Genomic DNA, 19,900 nt, shown 5'->3' on the forward strand with positions numbered 1-19,900 from the left:
TCATTCTGGCAAAGCCAAAGGCTCCGTCTTGCGCTCCGTACATGGCTGCGTGTGATGGAGCAACGTCGCCTAGCGCGGCAGATATTCAGGCAGCGCCATCGGAAAGTGACGCAAATTTGGGACCGTAAGTGCTATTTGGGATCTTCTCTTTTCTGGTCGGCAGCTAACACGGCACAGAATGGCGTCTTGCTTTTGCACAACGAAGGCATGCCCACGCATGTGAGGCGCTAATAGCATCTCGCGTAGATGACCGCGTAAAACGGAGCTGCTTTAATGGATGGCAGAGACGCTTGCAGTCTGAACGCGAACGCGTGTGGCGAGCACATCTTGCTCGAGATCAAGTGCTACGTCGTTCATGCCTTGTCTCTTGGCAGTCCCGTTTACACGTATGCCTGGAGTTAAATGAACGCGCCATCTCTTGGCATCGCGCCCGACATGGAGCCCAGCAAGTCTTGCTATCCAACGCTTGGATCGCTTGGACCGACGGTGTAAGGAAACGTCGACATCTTCGGTCAAAGGAACAGAGATGGAAGCTGAGACTGGAAAGGCGTGTGTGGAGCGAATGGCGCGACGCGTATGCTCAGGCGAAGCTGCAGCGAGAAGAGGTCGAGACACTTGCATTACGTCGACGCGTAATACTCCGTGCTTCCTGCACGCGCTGGAAAGCAAGATGCTCATGCTTACCTATGCTTCATGCGCGTCGTCAACAGCGGTTGCGCCAGATACTAGCTTATTGGCAGTATCAGACGTACATGGCCCAGCAATTACGAAAGGCTCATGGATTTGCATTGTCGACCGTTGGGCGTGATGCTTGGCATGCATGGTACAGCAAGGCAAAACATCGCCATGATTCTCGTTGGATCTCGTACGTATTTTGGTGCTTGGGCGGCCGAGAGCGGCCAAAGAAATTGTAGAATGGTTTTTCTCACCCTCATGAACAGACGCATGGACCATACACGCCGACGCATGTCATCAGGCGGACCGCGAGTCCCTGCGCGTTTTCGTTCAATGATGCCGACAACTATGCAGAATTTCTAGCTACGTGGTAAGGCCCCGCTTGGTTGACAGGGAGAATGAGTGTCTGTGGTAATGTGTGAGAAAACATGCATGCATGAAATAGAATGGCCACAGCATACGCAGAGCTGATGCGCGCGGGCGTGTGTGTACGTACCTCGGCGATATTTACATGAGCCGGACGACTGGCAGCCCAAACAATTTCTTCAGCGATATCATGCGCGGTGAGAGGCTCTATTCCCATGTACACTTTGTCGGCAGCAGACTGATCACCGTAGAATCGGACTAGGCTGAACTCAGTCTCGACCATGCCCGGCTGAATGTTCGTTACACGAATGGGTGTATCATACAGTTCCTTCATCAGTGCAGACGTGAATGCACGGACGGCGAACTTCGTCGCACAGTACACGGAGCCAGTGGGATATGCTTCATTTCCAGCGACAGAACCCAGGTTGATGATATGTCCCGACTGCCGTTCCTTGAAGCTTCGCACGAACACTTGCGTCATTTCAATCAATCCACGCACATTCGTATCAAGCATCGCTGAGAGGTCTTCATGTCGAATAGCCCCGACCTTGTCGGTCCCTGCCGCAAGTCCAGCGTTATTTACAAGCACATCCACACGTTTAGCCCATTCAGGCATGCGTTGTAGTACTGTCTCAATACTTTGACTGCTTCGCATGTCCAGGAAAATCGATGCATAACGCCCGCCATGGCCCGTGGCTCCATCCGCATTCGCACGCTCACAGGCTGCTTGCACATGTTCGAGCTTCTCCATCCGCCGAGCACCCAGCACTACATTGGCGCCAGCCTGCGCGAACAGCTGTGCCGTGGCAGCACCGATGCCTGACGATGCACCTGTGACAAAGACCACCTTGTCATGCAGTCGCGAGTTCAGAAATACACTCATCGCAATACAGGTACTATTTCCGCAAGAAAACAAACCCGTCCGTGGTTGAATGCAGACGAGAAGTGACTTGGGAGGGTCCACGCAAGCACTTTCGCCACACCTGGCCACATGGGGCCCGTGCACATGAGCCTCCTGGTGTTTCAAGATGATGCCACGCGTACCTCACGTGCGATGAGCTGTGGCAGGTTCAGTTCTTCCATCCGCGGCCTGTCCATTGCCCGACACCCTGAGTGTACCTCCACACCCAAACTCTTGTGTCGCTTGCTTGTAACAGACGCCCTGGCCGTCTCGAGCCATCCTACTAGAGCACATAGCGTGTGGAGATACGCAGGCTCATTAGTCCCACTAGCACGATTGACTTGAGCGCGGAAAACAATGAGCACTTCAGCAGAAGTGCGTTCAGAGCTTGCGGAGCTGGATCGTGCAGAGGAAGCACGCTCTGTGCGCATGAAAGCTTCTCTTCAACAAATTGTGCATGTGCTGCAGAACACACAAGCCTCCGTCAAAGAAGACATGGCACCCTCACTGGATCGGGCGATACAGCGTGTTGGTGCACTCGAGAAACGCTTCCAGACCACTGCCAGTATGGCAGAAAAACTTTATCACGAAATGAATGTACTATATGAAGAGCGGAGACGCGTCGAAGAAGCCATGCATTGGTGTGCTGAAGTAACTCAGCTTCGCACGTCTCTTGGTCTGCTTGCAGATGCTCTTGAGCGCCCTGATTGGGATGCATGCATACGATATTGCCGCGACGCATTAAGCGTGAGCGGTGATGTACTCCACAGCGAATTTGCACGCGCCGTCGTGGTACGTATCCTTTTGTCAAACCAAGAGCCTATCCTAACTGAGTGTCAGCCCACATCCATGCATCCTGAGATGCCAACACAGTTCCTTTCACAATTGCGCACAAGTTTACTACAAAAAATTTCTCAAAATTTTGAACATTACACTAGGGAGCGGAATGAGGAGCAAGCGACGCGGTTCCTTGGGTACTTTGCGGCGATCGATGCCCACGAAGAAGGCCTGGCAGCTTATAGGTACGTGTGCGCTTGTGTACAGGATTTTCTGGCTACTTTTTATGAAATATGTGCTAATGTAACAGTGATTTTGCTTGCTCTATTGTACACACCTATGGTACAGACTTGGAGGAACGTCTTCGTATGCCAGGTACGTCTTTTTCAACCTCGCTTACCCATAGCATCATCGAACTCTGTCTATTATGGTATGCTCTGGACCGCCTTGTTTGAGTATCTGGCCATTTTTATCAACAAACATCAGCCAGTCGTGGATCGACTCTTGCATGCACCAGGTCACAGCAACTTTCTTCAGGGAGTGCTGCCATCTCTCGAGCGAGAATGGACTCGTCTTGGGTTAAGTATTCTCGAGGCCTGGCATGCTGAACGCCAAGTCGACAAGATTGTGGCTCAAGTGAACGGTGCCAAATTTGTAGCACTCGAGAAAGTTCGCGCTGTACCATTTACGCCAGGGCGTATCTTTGGACAAGAAGATCGGTCCAGCAATCCAGCAAACTCTGCCATGAGTACGTCGTCGCCCGCTGTATCAATGAGTGATTCATTGCACGTTGACCCATTGCTCTGCGAGATGGTATCGTTCAGTGCACAATGGACGCTTTTTGAGCAGTTCTTGCGCCGATCTATGCAACCAGCACCAGATGTGCGAATGTTACACACCGGTCTTCAGGACGCTCTTACCAATGTCATGATGCAAGTATATGTACCACTGCAGACGTATGCTCTTCGTGCGAGTGTTGAGCAGGTGCACAACCTCGATACGCCCGATCTGCAATCACGATCGTATTCGAGCTCTCTACCCGATGACATGTTCTTTGCACTGCGTGCCGTGCTCACTCGTGCTCTTTCTACTTCATCGTTGGCCATTGTTGAACGAGTGATTTCTCATGCAATATCGATTGTTGAGAATGACTACGTGGAAATTGTGGTACTTCGCATGGATGGATGCAGACGGGCACTGAACATATCACGATTGGTCGACGGTCCAAGGCGTTCTGCGGCAGTCCGGGAAGTCCGCACAACCATTTGTGTGTATTTGAATGTGCTGGACGTCTCAGCCATGTACACGGATCGTATTCTCGCAGACTTGTCGAGCACGACGTTCCTAGAAGCATACTTTGATGCCGAGTCTGGGTCGGCGACTGAGTTCGACGCCAGTTTAGGTTCAGACCCTAGCACAAACCCACAGTCGGGCAAGAAAGATGCCCCAGCTCCACTTACTCCCCATCTCAGTGCTCTGGCTCTTGCACAAAGTGCAGTTGGGCGTCTTAGTGTGCTCACGCCAAAGCTACGCACGACATTGCATTTTGAGATGGAGGAACTCTTCCGCTTCCTTGTGGAGCCACGAATCCAAGCCCTTGTATCTGACGTGTTGCGAGACATGGAGTATCGACTCGACGAGATTTCGTACGCACGAGTCAAGGAGTCGGATGCCATGGCCGATCGCGTGCGAACTGGGTGGAACTCTTGCATTCTTGGCTTCCGCGACCAGCTGACAGAGTCAAATTATGCCTTGCTTTTTACCATGGCCGTCGACGCGTTGGTTCTGCCGTGGGAACAGGCCGTCATGCAGCTTGCGTTCACAGAACTCGGCGCCTTGCGCTTCGACAAGGATCTGCGCGGCGTCCTTACAGCACTTAGCGATCTTGCGTCGTGGGGTATTCGAGACAAGTTCCTGCGCCTACAGCAGATTTCGTATGTGCTCAACATGGACGAAGATGAGACAGATACCAATGATGTCTTCGAAGCAGGCATCGCTTCAGGAATTTCTTGGCAGCTAACTCCCGCCGAGGTCCAGAGCGTGCGTTCCTTACGTGTCAATACCGCACCACAAGAACGATCGCTCTCATAACTTGAACACATCCGTCGCCCGGTAGCCTAAAGTTGCCAGTATGCCCCCGAGTGGACCTTGTGATACCAGATCTCGACCTTTTGGACCAGCGAGTGCGTGTACAAACCCATCAGGCCCGCACACCAAAAACATACGTCGCCAAGTATCAGAATATGGATGCCATACCTGTAGGTCTTTCTTACCTATGCGCCCACATTGGACTGGCACATGCATACCGTCCAGTGCTAAAACATACTCAGATGGGGCGCTAGCTGTCCAATGACTGATCCAGGAAGGCTTCCTTGTTACTGGGTACAACTGCGCTTGTACGCCCTGACCTTCCGCCGTGTACGTCATGGCGCAAGCATTTGAATGTGCTGTCAATGTAGACTTTGCTGTGGGCGGCATGCTTTCGACCCACAGACGGAGCGATACGTGCTCTGGATATGCTTTGGCGTACCGCACAAACTCAGGCAACATTTGGAGCGAGTCCATGGACCTAGCTGCATACCAAATTGTCATCTTAGGTACCTGATACGGGACGTGCCCTTCCTTTTTTGCGTCAAATACGTTCGACAAAAGCTGGTGCGAGGCCGCAATGCCTGTGCCGCCGACAAGCATGACTATCTCATCGGGACAATTTCGTGCTGGATTCAAGTGCCACGAGAGCTCCGGCCCTCGTATATATACTGGTGCACCCACGCGTAAGCGATGCAAGTACCGCGACAGCTCACCGTCCGTATAGCGTTTAATGAGCATATCCAAGATGCGTGGATCCGAGCGATTTAGTAGCCTCAGCGGAGTGTAAGGGCGCTCAACTTGAATCGACGGCTCTTTGATATAGTATGCATAAAGCGCAAAACACGAGCGTACATCTTGGGTCTCCGATGCGGGGGAAGTTTCTTCGTCAGCACGCTCAAGCTCGTCGACTCTCAGTGGAGTATGAGATGCCATTTGTAAATGACGATGTACTGGTTTTTCGTTTGGATCAAACATATTCGAAGCGTCCGATGGCAGAATATGTGCTGAGCGCAAAAATAGCGGCGCATAGTGGAACAGCGAGGGTCCTTGTTTCTCTTCGCTCTGCGATCGAATCCAAACGGCTGAGCCTGCCCCAACACATAGAGCACCTGCGAATGGTAAAAACAACCTGATCTTAGACGAAGTTCTACCCGACAGACCAGCGGTCATTCGCCATGACATCCGTGATAACGAGCCCTAGTCGCCTCCTTGCTGCAACGCGACCGCGGATGAAACGTTAGAGTGGAGATTGTCTAGTCAGGCATGCTCCACAACGACATGCATGGACCAAATTGCTTAGTCATGGATCCCACGCTAGCCCCCCTCCACCCCGCTATCCCCGCCAACACTTTGGAGTGGCCCTTGCTGGGTGCCGTGAGGAGTGAGTGGACCTGAGCTTGTGCTCCAGTCGCACACATTTTCGGTTGGTGTGTGCTCTGCGCGGTAAAGAGCAAGCAGCTTGGTCCTCTTGCTTTGATGACGATGAAAGCGGATGTGATCGAAGCTGAGAACATCCCATCAGCAAGTGCGGATGAGCTGGCAACAATCCTTCGAGAGCTCCTCGCATGCCCGGAAGACGTTGCTTATACGCTTGGTTCACAGAGTCAAGCTGCAATCATGGAACTACCTCATGATAGTCGTCCTGTGACATACGATGGACTGGTCGATGTTGCCCGCTTTTGTGTAGAAGAAGAACCTGGCTGGTCACAGACTGACTGTGTGAAGCTCATCGCTCAATACCCCCGTCTTGACACATTCGCCCCTGGCGAGCCACGCTTGTCGCAGTTGTGCGATGAGTATGAAACCCGTTTCCCAGGGTTTCGTCTTATAACGAGTGATGAGGTACATGATCCCCAATTGGCACTTGGTGAAATTGAGCATGTAATGCGGAATCAGAAGTCAAAAGAACCATGCTCACAAACAAGCCCTGAGTGGCAGGCTGAGCTAAACCGTTTGATGGAAATGCTATGGGACGTATCTGTAGATCGTGCTGCGCATCTACGACCTGGTTCTGTACCACTAACTGAGCCAACAACGGCTGCGCAATCTACAAGTGCCCAAACGGTCGAAACCCCCCATGTACGCTCGGCCCCGGCCCTAGCGACCGATGCGAATCTTAAACGTAATCAACCACCTGTTTCGTCTCATGAACGAGCGGACGATGAGCCGTTCCTTTCGCTTTCCTCGTTCCGTGCCTTGGCTGTTGCATCGCCCGGACTGGAAAAGTTTTTTGAGCACGACTTGGTACGATCATTCCGTCTCGAAGACGTACAATGGTCAAGTACAGGTGGTGCTTTTGCATGGCACACGGCACCTGTAGTACCACGTATGATAGCGGGACGTCAAGGACCAGAGGAAAAGTCGACAAAGTCTAGCGCAGGGACCACTTCACTAGCCTCGGCGCTCCTGCACGGAAATACTGCGTCTCAAGACACCGAGGCTCCCGTAAGCTATTCAAGAGACATCACGACGGGAACACGAGGCAAAGTAGTTGGATTTCTCGGTGGTCTGCTGGGCGAAGAAGGAAAAACTCGCATGGACGCTCTGGCTGACCAAGTCGCTTTGCGATTACAAACACACTCTGTTCGTGGACCGCTTCCAAGCTTTGTCGAAGACTCTCGAGGTCCCACTTCCGAACAAAAAAACAGCAGCAGTCCGTGGCGCAGTGCATGGATGCGGGGCAGGTCAGCTGCTTCTAATGTGGTATCTGACGCGCGTGCATCGGGTCTCACCGGCCGCCTCGCCGGCGTGTTTGGCATCCAGGGCAACTCTTCTTCTTCTTCTAACAATTCACCCTCCGTTACTACAGCGTTTTCAAGCCAAAACGGCGCTGGTGAGCATGCAGGCCAGCAACAGAATGCCTCTGATAACATACTGACACAATCCGCTCTGCGTGGAAGCGATCTCGCTAGAGACGGTCCTGAAGCTGCTGTGGCAAGTCTACGGGCAGCCAATGAAGCTCTAGTGCAGGAACGAGACACATTTGTGATCGATGAAATGCCTGCATCCGCTGACAACACGATGATAGAAATGGATGACGATGTCGATCATGACGTGGAGGGACTGGATGCCCTCATTGCAGGCGATACTAGTCATGCAAGCCACAACGACGAGACATTGACAGACATGCCCCATGACAGGAATGACAGCTCGTCCCAAGAAAATGCCCCCTAATGGGGAAGAATCGAACTACACCGACACGCTATTATTCAATTGGGATTGTTCAATTGACATGGCTTCTTTTCTGTGCGTGCTTGGCTGTATTCGATCGTCGTAGTGCACGGTAGGAATTATTTACGCATGTACCTGATGAATATAGGGACTTCGCACCGTCTGATGTCTTCGTGGCCAATTAAATGGGCGCACGTGTAAGAACACGGAGCCGTCGTACGATCTGACTAACGTAAATGACAAACTCATGCCAGACAATCTATGGTCATGTCGAATGCTTCGTCACGTGGAACGTGGAAACCTTCCTGTAGCTTGGACCAGCGCAGGAAGTGTGGGACGGTGAAGGCAAAGCCCTATATTCTATTCAAAACCCCAGGCCGCTTCTTGCGCATCTCCTGTGCTGCCTCGACATCCGGTTTTGCCGCCCGCATTTGCTTCGTCTGCCGTAGCTCAGCAGAGGAAGCGAGTGAGTGCAGCACGCAGGAGCTATGTATGCGAGCCCAGCCGCACTTTCATCTCCTGGCTCAATGCCTGATGGTCAACCTCACATGTTCTCGCCTGACAGTACGTTCATTTTCTTTTTATCTGCTTTTTTTCGGCTAGCTCACATTCCTAGGTACCGACTTCGGACTGTCACTGCAAGAGAATTTGGATGATCTGTCGCGGCCCTCAGAGTTTGCTATGAGTCCCGAAGCTGGGGATTTGAGCTCTCTTCAAGGCGTTCGGCTTGATGATCATGCATTTGCCGAGAAACAGGGGCAAGTAAAACCATCACAGTCAGGACTGAGCGACTGGACGCAAAGCATGCGCGACGCGCCTGTTGCGACCATGTGTTCACCGGCAACAGCTCCGACTTCAGTGGATTCTGACTTCGCCCGTGCAGTGTCAGCATCGCCTGCACCTGTGTCGGACCATCTAGACTTGGCGGCTGATATGAAACGACGCAGTACTACCATTGGTTCTACCGGAATGACCCAAATGTCTCGGAATAATCCACACAAAAGATTGAATTGGGCCGAAATGATTTGCTACACTATCTCTGAAAGTCCCACTGGCAAATTAGTTATTCGGGATCTGTTCGAGGGGATGTGTCATAAATACCCTGATGTTGCAGAATGGGCCACCGGAAAGGACTGGGAAGCTCGAGTTAAAAATCGCATCAAGTCTACTCTCTCAATTAAGGGCAATCTTTTTGTGAAAGTACCTAGACCATCACGTGCGGGCGGCAAGGGAAGCTGGTGGACACTAAGCCCCGAAGCCAAGGAAGCCATTCGTCAGGGACGTATTTCGGAAGCAATTCGTGGTACAGGACCTTACGCGCCAGCATCTGGCGGATCTCCGACGTTTGATGGGCCAAACCATGATGTGTTCACGCCAACACGCCACCAAAGAGGTAATCGGCGTGCCAGCTCTGACAAGCATCTGCCGCTCAGCCACCATGGTCGATCAAGATCAACCTCTGAACAGAATTCAACAGCAAGACTGTCTATGCGGTCACAGAACTGGCCGCTTGCGATATCTTCTGCAGATTTTCGACCAGCCTCGGGTAGGAGCATGTCCACGTCATTTTCAAATAATCGGTATGGAGCTGAAACAAAGGTTCGCTGTTCACCCTTGAATTTGATGGGCACATCATTGAATGAGTCTTTTGAAAACAAGGGGAATACTAGTGCTGCTCCGTATACAGCTCCGCTTTCCACAGCTGCGTCTGGATGGAACCAGATGTACGACATGTATCCTACATTGCCATCAACTATGCTTACTATGTCGCCCTTGACAACATCGTTCTCGCCTAGGGCAACAAACACCACCGTTCCGCCCAATACAAATCTATACCCGTCTTCCTTTTACAATGGGCCGATTTCGATACCCCAAACACCACTTGACATTCAATATGCGACATCACCTTGTATGGACGCCATGCAAGCAACAGCCACCGCTTCGCAATTTCCTGCTAACGACTCAGCAATCTTCAATTCAGAATCTATGTACAATGGACCGCCACATTTTCCCATGATGAGACCGCATGATGTACAGCAAACGCCGACGATGCTGAATAATGTGACGGGGTCTCAAGACACGAGATGTATGGAGCTGCCAGAGGCCAATGTTCCCTTGCACCTACAAGCACTGTGCAGCTCATTGCCAAAGTCAATGGGTGAAGATGGGTCTTCGCTTGTGCTTCCAGGATCACAATCGATGAACACTAGTGACATCGCGTCAAAGTCCGTGCCTTTTACATATGCTCCTGGAGTGCTTGGCTTAGACAATACCGCATTTCCTAGCCTGGCAAGTATGAATGATTCACTGCTCTCCAACGGACTAGGATCTAATGCTTCGGACAAGAATGTTGGTATGGACTGCCCTATGACGGCTGCCTCCCATAATACCCAACCCTCTTATTGGGAGTATTAACAGACTTGTGAGCAACGGCTCTGACGTTGCATTGTCACACCATCTTGTTGTTTTACTTTTGTTTTGACTTTACGAATTCATCTTCATAGTGTGGACTTACGATGACGACTTTGTTGGATTGATGCCATGTGTTTTGACGACATGAAAGCACCCCACTTACGTATAAGATAATGGTTTCCAATTGCAGCGACTCTCAACAAAACAAACACGTTGTCTACGTGTCGGCCTGTGATGATGAATTCAACTTATATCAATAGATAGCAAAGTTCAGGCCAAGCGCATGTTTCGGCGTTCATCTTAAAGCGACAGCAAATATATGCACCGCCCATACTTATTTTCGCCTTCCTTCCAATGTACGCGCACCCACATATGAATATGCCTGTCTGCCTATAGTTTTCACATGTATCCTTTCGACAAAAGGTAGTCTACAATGTGCTTGACGCTCTCCTCAATTGAGCATTTGTCGCCCTGGATATGAATTTCCGGATTCTCAGGGGCTTCGTAAGGAGCCGACACGCCAGTAAATTCTTAGATGCGTGAGCATTATGACGAAATGAAAAGAACAGAACATACCCTTGATTTCACCACTCATTGCTTTCTTATACAGGCCTTTGGGGTCTCGCTTTGCACATTCCTCAACACTCGTATCGACAAACACCTCGACAAATGGAAGCTCTGGGTTGTGTTTCTTGTGCAGCTCGCGTGCCATGTCGCGGTCGGCTTTGTAAGGAGAAATGAACGAAGTAATGGCGATCGATGTGGACGAAGCGAAGAGTAGAGCAACCTGATTGAATGTGAGAATAGTTATTGGCATACCTCAGAGATGCGGCGAATATTTTCCTCGCGGTCCTTAGGAGAGAATCCTAGGTCTTTGTTAAGACCAAAACGGATGTTGTCGCCATCCAGACGGAATGCGGATTTCTTCTGATGCAAAAGATGCTGCTCAAGGGCTACGGCAATAGTCGACTTGCCTGATGCTGACAGACCAGTGAACCAAATTGTCATTCCCTTTTGATTCAAAAGCTGTGAGCGTTCATCGTACGTCACATTGCCTGGGTGAAATGTGATGTTAGTCGCCATATTGGTGGTGGTGAAATGCTACAGTAGGGACTTCTTCCAGGTTGTGCCCGTTGCACTCCAAACACACACGCGTGCACACTCAACTAGCATGTATGACTAAACAGATAGGCAATTACACAAGATTAATGTTTCTTCCGCTTGACCCGTGCGCTCAAGTCGTTCACTGGTTGATTTGGTTTGGCGGGAGCCGAAGTTGTGTCTGGGACGGCCGCTGCCGACATGGCAGCACCCAAGAAGGCTTCCTTGATTGCTTGTTCAAGTTGGGGATTAACAGGTTTCCCATCGTCTTTCAATACAGTAGTTGGATTTGTTGCCAATTCATCGAGCTGCACTGTCAGTCACATCATGCTCAGCATGTGCATCGCTTACTTTGACTCTTAAATCCTGAAGCATTTCCTGGACATCTTTTTCCTCACGACGAATCTGATCTTCATCAAGCTGCCATATTGCATCGGCGTCAGAAACATGCTTCTCGGGGGGTGCGTCGCGATGCTCGTTGATATGAGAAATCTGATCGAGACGACGTTGCAACACATCAGCCGCTCGATTGATATAATCCTTGGCAAGTTTACGCCTGCTTTGTTCGGGATGAAACTCGAGTGCCAAACCTAGCCGTAGATGTGCATCGGAAAGCCGGCGAGCATATGGCGGGATCAAAGGTGCCAGCAGGTTGAGAGAGGCTTCATAGTCGACAGATGCTTGCTCAAAGTTTTCTTTGGTCAGTCTGTGCATGTACGCACCAGTTTCCAGACCTATATCACCCAAATCATTTCGTACTTCAGCCAACTCAATTTGCAATTCAGTTTCGCCCCAAACCTCGCCAGTTATAAGTTTCAGTTCAGGTTTTGCAGGATGCTTCCCTTTTGATAGGCTTTCTGGGCTCTGAGTCACCGATCCGTGTAAGATTTTTTCAAAAATCACGCGTGACAAGTCTAGCACTGTAAATGCGACGCCCATATCATCATCTTCTTCCTGCTCTTGTTCATTTTCAGACTCTTCTTCTTGTCCCGGGTCATCAGGCTGTTGTGGCTCACTTTCTTCTTCAGAAGCATTAGCTTTTCTTTTTCCCAGCGCAACAGGATTTGATGCGCTGTCAGAGTCTTCTTCGCTCACGTCATTACGAAACTCGAAACATGAATCTTTGTTTTTTGGCAAGGAGATCGATTCTGCGGGCTCAGCATTTGGCACAGGCCCACCACCAAGCGCACCCGAAGTAGCAATGATATGCTCTAGTAATGCGCGACCATAGCTATGCAATATTGGAGCTAGCTCTGGAGCATCATCCCCGTACCTATTACGCCTGGACATGTTAGAATGAGCCCAACGATACATACAGTGATTCTAAGGCCGATGCTAGAAGATCGGATGCTGACTCAAACTTTTTGAGCGCTAACAAGCGGTTCGCCTCATCAAGATCTTGTTTGATTTGCGTCAAGTCTAAGCTTGGTGCTCCCATGCCGTGTCGCTCACAAACGAAACGCGTATTTACCGCGTAAGAGTATGCCTTTAAATGATTCGGGGGGTTACACACCTGCATCTTAATCTGCATACACGCGCGTTGCAACGCGTCCGAAATGTGGCTTTGACTAGATACCGCAGCGCACTGGTCGCTATTTGGGTTAATATATACATGCTGAGTAATATGAGTGGAGAGAATCAATCGACCCGCGCCCCATTCTAAGTTGAAATCCATGTACAATAACAAGTCTACGGTGCCAAGATTTGATCTGAATGGACATACCGTGTTGAAATGTAGCTAGTCGACATGAACCACAGAAAAGTAAATTAGCAAGACACAGATACGGAAATACACAATACTCAAATCAAATGGGAACTCTATCACAAAACAAAAAGAACACAAAGGTTTACTTGGACTTTTTAAACAGCGAGCCGAGCTTTTGGAACAAGGTCTTCTTCTTCTTCACTGAATCACGGTTTGGAACCTCTTCACCGACGATCTCCGGCCCTGTCTGAGCATCTTGCCCGATTTCTGGCACTGGAGCACCATTTTCATCGGCTAGTTCAGGTGCGACGACAGCTGGTTGATCGCGTGTCAAGTCCGGGCTTTTCGAGACTTCCTTTGATGACATGGGCCCCACAGTAATATGCTGATGATGAGTAAGGTCAAATGACGTACATTCCGAATTTTTTTACGAGATGCATCATTTACATTCTCGAGATGTGGTACATTTTGTGTGGGTTGGGACGTCATGGTGCAAGGTCGGGAACGACTGCGCTCCGTGACACAGCATTATTCCCCTATTTGAAACCCGATCCGGATCGAGATTTGCAAAATCATGTGGAGGCAAGATGATACGCATAAAGGCTCCCAAACATCACTGAGGACCGAACCTGGTAGACATGGATCGATCACATAGCGAATTTTTTACATGGTTACAAGACAAAAATGCATATGTAAATCCTAGTTTGTACTTCAGTTTTGGTACGTATTGAATTTTTTTTGTCTTAGATCGTAACTAACGATAGAAGATGACGCTTGTGGTTGGGGTCTTTACACTCGCGAACCACTCGATGTGGGCACTCAGGCATTCCGAATTCCTCGAGCACTGATAATCCACCCTTTTCTGTGTCAGAAAACTATATGCGGTGCCTTTGAAGTGAATTCAGATACTGCCGTTAACTTGTCACCAAGAGAATGGGTCCTGCTTTACTTGGTACTTCAGCGTATGCTTGACTTGCGCCCATGCAATGGCGCGTGGGCTGACAAGCTCGGCCTCCACAGAGCATATGTGCGACTGATGCCCAACGACCTATTGACGGCATTGCACTACACGAATGCGGAGCTTGCCTTGTTAGAGGGGACATCTCTCTTTCACGGCACAATGCAGCGCCAGGAACGAGCGCATGCATCGTCAGAGCGAGCAAAACTGTGGCTTTTAACAGTTCGTGCATCAACGAGAAACTATGAAATGCAACAATGGCTTGATTGGATTGAGTCAATTTCATGGCTTGATGCCTGGACATGGGCAGAGGACTCATATGCTAGTCGCAGTTTCCCGCCCCAAGTGGGAGGGTGGACAAGCGACGATGAACCGATCCTTATTCCTGGGTTTGACCTGTTAAATCACCGACGAGGGGAGCCTGTCACATGGTCATATGAACTTGAGAAAGGAAAATGTCAAAATGCAAACACTGGGTATGCGGTCTTCACGTGGCGAACTGCGTACGCTGAAGGAGACCAAGTCTTCAACAATTATGGTGCCAAAACTAATGAGGAACTGTGTGGCTCCTATGGCTTTGTCGAGCCTGGAGGACCTGACGACGTGCTTGTCTTGGCACTGAAAAAGTCCAGCGAACAATCTCCACGACTGTTTTATTGGCCACGAGTAGACCCGGACCCACCAGTCGCTTTGATGGAAGCGCTTCGAGAAAACGCCAAAGTAACACCGTTTTGTAGCCAAAATGATAACGGTGGCGATGTGGCTCGGCTGCTCGGCCAGGTTGACATAATTGAAACGTTCGAGCGCATGCTTCGCCAACGACGCAAGATGTTTCGCAGCGTTCAAAAAGAAGTGGATGATGCTGTGGCATTTGAGGTAGGACCAGACCGTGTACGAGCGCGTGTGCTCCACATGATTCGCGAGTATCGCATGGGACAAGCGGCCATGCTGGATAAAGGCATTGCGTGGACTGAAACACAACTTGACAAGATGTTGGACGAGCTGGAGAAGGCCGGATGGACTCCTCCTTCTTAAACCCTCGTGTTACTCTAGCCGTTGGTTGTTTTGTGTAAAGGCTCTGCGGACAAAACAAAAGACTTCCAGCCATTCCGGCGGCGAACCTTTGTGCAAGTTTCGTTTAGCTCCAGAGCTTGACTCCATACTAGAGCAGAGCAAAGTAAGCTTTTTTGTCGTTCGTCCGTCAACAAATTATCTCCTTGAGTGGCTTTAGAAGCGTTTTGAAGCAAGGCACGCAGTCGCTTGAAACTGAGCAACGTTTCTAATGCCACAAAGCCTTTTTTATCCATTTGCTGCCGCAAGAAGAAATCTGATACCAAGTTGGCTTCAGAAAAGTAGAATTCCACTTGAGAACGCAAATGCTGAAGTAACGCCACAGAATCAAGTGTCAATGGGCCACCCCCGATATTGCTGTTCATTTGTCCCGACGCTGCGTGCATAGACATGTTTGTCTGTGCAGCAGGATCCATTAGCATATACGAAAACATCGGCATTGAGTAAGGCATCAATTGTGAGCCACGTTGATGCATAGGGGAAATCATAAATGGCATGGCGGCAGCAGGCATTCGCAATGCGGATGAAGGCGTAGGTGTCGAGGTAGTAGAAGAAGCAGTCGCTGGAGCAGTAGAGATCCGTGCGCTAGCGTCAGGTTCTGAGCGGATCGATTCGTCTTCACTTTCTTCAGTCCCATTATTTTGTCTTACAGATGTCAGGACCGGAGAGGTTGGCGAGGTTGCATCCCCCGGTAATGAAGAGGGCCGATTTGATTTTACTGCTGCATAGGAAAAATGGTTGCCATTTTGAACAGGAGCCGTCGGTGGAATGGCACGAGAAGAACCCCCGCCACGACCACGACCAGCGCGGCCACGACGAGACCACAACGCACCATCAGACATGTCGTGCGTGGAAACGTATGGCGCGTATCCCATTGGCATGTGACTGGCTTGTCGTGCATTTTGTTGCACGTAAGAGTCGGATGAACGGCGTGGCGAAAAAGATCCATCCGTGTTGGTCACGGGAGCCATGGTATGCGAGGGATAAAATCCATAGGGGGTCATCACATACATGGGCATGGTGTTTGCCTGATACACCCAGGGCTGCCATGTCTTGGGTGTTTGCACCAGCTGTGGCCAACCTGTACATATGGGCGATTCACGATTAGGTGCTGATGATGATGCCGACGGCGTACCTGGGAAGTTGGCTTGGGTATCACTGGTTGTTTGTGAAGTTGGAGGACTCGGTACATGCGTTGGTACTCCAGTTTGATTCTTCACGAATCGAGGCGAAGTTTTACCCCCATTCAGCATAAAGATGCGCTGGATCCAAGCGTCGTCATCTGCACCTTCCAGAGATCGATCTGGCTCCGTGGGCCGCTGTTCTGTTATGTCAAGTAAATGTCGTGAAGAATTGCCTGATGATGTAACCGATGCCGAAGATGCTTTGCTCCCTGCTGTCGCTGTCGAGGTGGTAGGCGGCGTTGTAGTTACCGCTGGTTTGGTTGACGCGGATTGATGAATAGAAGTTTGAGTCTTGCCAGTTTTGAAGCTATTTTGATGTGATGTTTCAAACAAATCTGATGCCCTGTTGGTATCTCGATTGCTTCGTCGGCGCATGCGGAGTTCCCATACATTTTGACTTGATGACTCAGGTGGTTCCTCGGTGTGAGCAGAGTACGTGTCCGAGGTCTTCGCGGTATTTGAGACATGCGTGCCTTTTGAATTTGGTGACTTAATTGAACGGATGTTATTTTTCGATGACATGCCAGTCGAAGACTGCGGCGGCGAAGAGGATGCGAGCTTCGGATCAGCCCTCTTGGTCGTCTGAGGCTGCGCCGACGTACTTGAGCGCGTCTTAGACCCCGCGGACTGAGAACGAGCTTGGCGCAGACGTTCTGCATATGATACATTGGGCTCGGATCCTGTGCTTAAATTTGTAGTCCATGCAGAAGAAGACATGTTGCTGACAGACATCTTTCGCTTCAGACTCCAACCAGCCACAGTGACGTTTGAATAGATTAAACAGCAAGACGAAAATCAATGTCAGCGAGTTTCGTCGTCCAACTACTTCCTCAGCTCTTTAAATACACCTGCAACGCAGAAAGAAAAGACTAGGATGACGAAAATCGTCCCAATGACCTGTCCGACAGACACAATCGAGTAAGTCTACGGACAAGTGTTACGACACCCAACTATGGTGGGGTGGAACAGTAAGCATAATTCCCCATCTGCGTCTTTCTGATCTTAAGTCGTCACCACTAGCGCGAATCGAGATTACGTTAGTCTAGCAGCGCATTTGGTGACAAAGACCCTATGGGCTTTGATGGGGGGGAAGAGCTAAATTCAAGCGTGTAAGAACTTGAGTCAAGATTACGATCTAGGGAATCACACCTGCACGCCCCGTAATAAACGTGAATCTGATCGCCGTTAGAGTCATGTTATCGCTCGAAAAGAGCCAGCTTTGGTTGATACGTACTCGTTCAATCCAATGCGCGGTGCCTCAGCTGGAGCTCGTGAGCGGGTTTGTGTAGAGTTAGACGCCAAAGCCTGTGCCTCGTACAACATGTCGGCAAGCTCGCTTGTACTGCGTGATTCTCCCAAGCTTCGGGTGGCGTACCGAAGTTCGTCAATGCCAATCTGCCGAGACTCAATCTCTTCGTCTGTCACGTCTTCGCGTATACCAATACTAGGGTAGTTTGCCAGCATTGTTGGTGCCACAAGGGGTATTCTTTCTAGTAATAAGCGATAAAGGAGACGACCTTGTTCCTTTTTAGCCTTGGAAATGTTTGTATTTTTGTCATGTTTAGACACTTGAGCGGACGACATTGACGATGCAGCACGGTCGTTCTCATCTCGAGCTCCGGTATCATCTTCATCAGAACTGAAAGCAGGCTCTTTATCTGGAGGCGCATATTCATCTTGACTCGCTGTACCCCCATCGGAATTTGATGAGGCTTCTTCGCCATTCTGGCGACGCACGAGACGTCTTCGTTTCGAACGCCGTATCCCACCCATGACGGCCTCCACAGCTTCAAGAAAGTATGTGCGCGGCACGACCGGTTCAGCATGCATCTCATCATATCCAGAATGTGCCTCTAATAGTTCCTGCACGTCACGACGCTTCGCGCCCTCTAGCTCCAATGTATCAAGCGCATAAGGAAGCGCGGACACTGGTAGAACGGGAGAAGCATTACTGTTTGAAAAGCACGACGTCTCTCGAACGAATCCGCCCGCAGTTTCGTCATTGACGTCTACTATGAATCCTCCAGCTGTGCTAGTGTCAGATTCGGCCACGCCAGGCGTGGCGGCACGCACACACGCAGCGTCATACGCTGTTGCGATGCGTGTGGCAAGGTCCATGGATACAGAAGTGGAGAACAGGAACGATGCTTCGGCCGATGTGAGCTAGGACGACTCGCTGCACGGGCGCCTTGAGCTGAAATGTGGGCCGAAACGCCAGTCCGTAACGATCATAGATATAAGAATCTTGGCATTGGTCACAACATGGTACGTCTGCTGGGTCGTATGGGCGTCTATTCTCATGCAATTACCAGGCGCTGTCGGACAGGGTAATTGGAGGAACATGTCTGCTCGTGGCCGTGTTTGTATTTTCATACTACACGCTTTGGGCGCTTGTAACAGTAAGTACTGAGTGCGTGGTAAGAATCGTGCGGCACTCACGCACTGTAGCCACTTTTTCCGTCGGACTCGCCAATCCAGGCTTACTTTCCTCCGCGTGAATGGGCCGTGCGTCTCCCTGCCATTCTACTCATGGTGGCTCTCTCGTTCATCACGCTATTTATTGTGAATGTGCTACGGAAGCAGGCAATTGCTAAGCGAGAAAAGGAACTCCAAAAGAGCGCCTAAGACTGCGCTAAGATGCTAAGCCTTTTTCTTACCACCATGTGTTTGTCGTTGCCTCTGTCGCTGCCCATCTGATGGGTTGGGGACAATCACATCACCCCCGGCGATTCCCAATGTGTCGTCGGTTTGTTGTTCAATCTTGTCGCGGGCGGAGACAAAGAACGTCATGTCACGTAATTGTTCTGTCACGTCATCCATCTGCCTTTGAAGTGAGTCTTGTCCACGCATGAGTTTTTGCACCTGGTCACATAGGGCTTTTGACAGCGACTTCTCTTGTTCAAGTTCGTTACGCGTAGTCCGCAGATTTTCGATCGATCGACGCAGCTGAGTATCTTGTTTCTTGATAGTCGACTGCGCCGACGACAATGCTTGCGTCATAGATCCCAATTCAACCTGAAGCTTATCCCGCTCATCGCACACCTGCTTGAACGTCGATGTAGATACGCTCTCCTCTTGCATCTTGGTCATTTTAGCTTCGTAGTGGACACGTTGTGAATCAAGTTGAGAAAGAATAAGACTTGAATACTCAGCATCGAGTGCCTCGAGCTTGTTTTGCAGCTGCATCTCATCGATGCTGGCGGGCATTTGAGAATTGGTGGCATCAGCAGAACCACCGGTACTTGGGGACAACGCTTGCCACGTTTGCCCACGGCCTGCTCCGATCGGATAGCGTGCATTCCACAGTCGTTGCGGCATAGATGCTGCCATCGTCGATGCCGAAGGAAGTTCTACAAGTTTCCCACCTGCCTTAGTTTGGATCAGTCGGTGGACATAATTATCACCCGCATAGTCCCAAACGCGTTGCGTGTCGACTTCCAAACTGTATAGATGGCCTGTTTCCTCGTAATGCTCACGCGCGTGACCAT

At 50.3% G+C, this 19,900-nt stretch overlaps 10 protein-coding genes across 10 annotated transcripts; 3 read left to right on the plus strand and 7 right to left on the minus strand.

Annotated features, from left to right (window-relative positions):
• Positions 1 to 1,021: 1,021 nt before the first annotated feature.
• Positions 1,022 to 1,924, minus strand: MGL_0186 (uncharacterized protein; the record flags this gene model as incomplete). The annotated part of the gene is made up of 2 exons (XM_001732359.1): positions 1,022 to 1,081; positions 1,172 to 1,924. The coding sequence occupies 2 exons, from the start codon at positions 1,922 to 1,924 to the stop codon at positions 1,022 to 1,024; spliced, it is 813 nt and encodes a 270-aa protein (XP_001732411.1).
• Positions 1,925 to 2,299: 375 nt separating this feature from the next.
• Positions 2,300 to 4,810, plus strand: MGL_0187 (uncharacterized protein; the record flags this gene model as incomplete). The annotated part of the gene is made up of 1 exon (XM_001732360.1): positions 2,300 to 4,810. The coding sequence occupies one exon, from the start codon at positions 2,300 to 2,302 to the stop codon at positions 4,808 to 4,810; it is 2,511 nt and encodes an 836-aa protein (XP_001732412.1).
• Positions 4,811 to 6,292: 1,482 nt separating this feature from the next.
• MGL_0188 (uncharacterized protein) lies at positions 6,293 to 7,984 on the plus strand (the record flags this gene model as incomplete). The annotated part of the gene is made up of 1 exon (XM_001732361.1): positions 6,293 to 7,984. The coding sequence occupies one exon, from the start codon at positions 6,293 to 6,295 to the stop codon at positions 7,982 to 7,984; it is 1,692 nt and encodes a 563-aa protein (XP_001732413.1).
• Positions 7,985 to 8,809: 825 nt separating this feature from the next.
• On the plus strand, positions 8,810 to 10,396 carry MGL_0189 (uncharacterized protein; the record flags this gene model as incomplete). The annotated part of the gene is made up of 1 exon (XM_001732362.1): positions 8,810 to 10,396. The coding sequence occupies one exon, from the start codon at positions 8,810 to 8,812 to the stop codon at positions 10,394 to 10,396; it is 1,587 nt and encodes a 528-aa protein (XP_001732414.1).
• A 396-nt stretch (positions 10,397 to 10,792) lies between these two features.
• On the minus strand, positions 10,793 to 11,476 carry MGL_0190 (uncharacterized protein; the record flags this gene model as incomplete). The annotated part of the gene is made up of 3 exons (XM_001732363.1): positions 10,793 to 10,923; positions 10,970 to 11,180; positions 11,213 to 11,476. 3 exons carry the CDS (start codon positions 11,474 to 11,476, stop codon positions 10,793 to 10,795), a joined length of 606 nt encoding a protein of 201 aa, XP_001732415.1.
• A 318-nt stretch (positions 11,477 to 11,794) lies between these two features.
• MGL_0191 (uncharacterized protein) lies at positions 11,795 to 12,784 on the minus strand (the record flags this gene model as incomplete). The annotated part of the gene is made up of 1 exon (XM_001732364.1): positions 11,795 to 12,784. One exon carries the CDS (start codon positions 12,782 to 12,784, stop codon positions 11,795 to 11,797), a length of 990 nt encoding a protein of 329 aa, XP_001732416.1.
• Positions 12,785 to 13,341: 557 nt separating this feature from the next.
• Positions 13,342 to 13,566, minus strand: MGL_0192 (uncharacterized protein; the record flags this gene model as incomplete). Its single annotated transcript, XM_001732365.1, has 1 exon — positions 13,342 to 13,566. One exon carries the CDS (start codon positions 13,564 to 13,566, stop codon positions 13,342 to 13,344), a length of 225 nt encoding a protein of 74 aa, XP_001732417.1.
• A 1,640-nt stretch (positions 13,567 to 15,206) lies between these two features.
• On the minus strand, positions 15,207 to 17,129 carry MGL_0193 (uncharacterized protein; the record flags this gene model as incomplete). The annotated part of the gene is made up of 1 exon (XM_001732366.1): positions 15,207 to 17,129. One exon carries the CDS (start codon positions 17,127 to 17,129, stop codon positions 15,207 to 15,209), a length of 1,923 nt encoding a protein of 640 aa, XP_001732418.1.
• Positions 17,130 to 17,547: 418 nt separating this feature from the next.
• Positions 17,548 to 18,530, minus strand: MGL_0194 (uncharacterized protein; the record flags this gene model as incomplete). The annotated part of the gene is made up of 2 exons (XM_001732367.1): positions 17,548 to 17,587; positions 17,647 to 18,530. The coding sequence occupies 2 exons, from the start codon at positions 18,528 to 18,530 to the stop codon at positions 17,548 to 17,550; spliced, it is 924 nt and encodes a 307-aa protein (XP_001732419.1).
• A 522-nt stretch (positions 18,531 to 19,052) lies between these two features.
• On the minus strand, positions 19,053 to 19,730 carry MGL_0195 (uncharacterized protein; the record flags this gene model as incomplete). The annotated part of the gene is made up of 1 exon (XM_001732368.1): positions 19,053 to 19,730. The coding sequence occupies one exon, from the start codon at positions 19,728 to 19,730 to the stop codon at positions 19,053 to 19,055; it is 678 nt and encodes a 225-aa protein (XP_001732420.1).
• Positions 19,731 to 19,900: the final 170 nt, after the last annotated feature.

The sequence above is a fragment of the Malassezia globosa genome, assembly GCF_000181695.2.
Source record: "Malassezia globosa CBS 7966 chromosome Unknown mgl_sf_1.1, whole genome shotgun sequence".
Lineage (NCBI taxonomy): Eukaryota > Fungi > Basidiomycota > Malasseziomycetes > Malasseziales > Malasseziaceae > Malassezia > Malassezia globosa.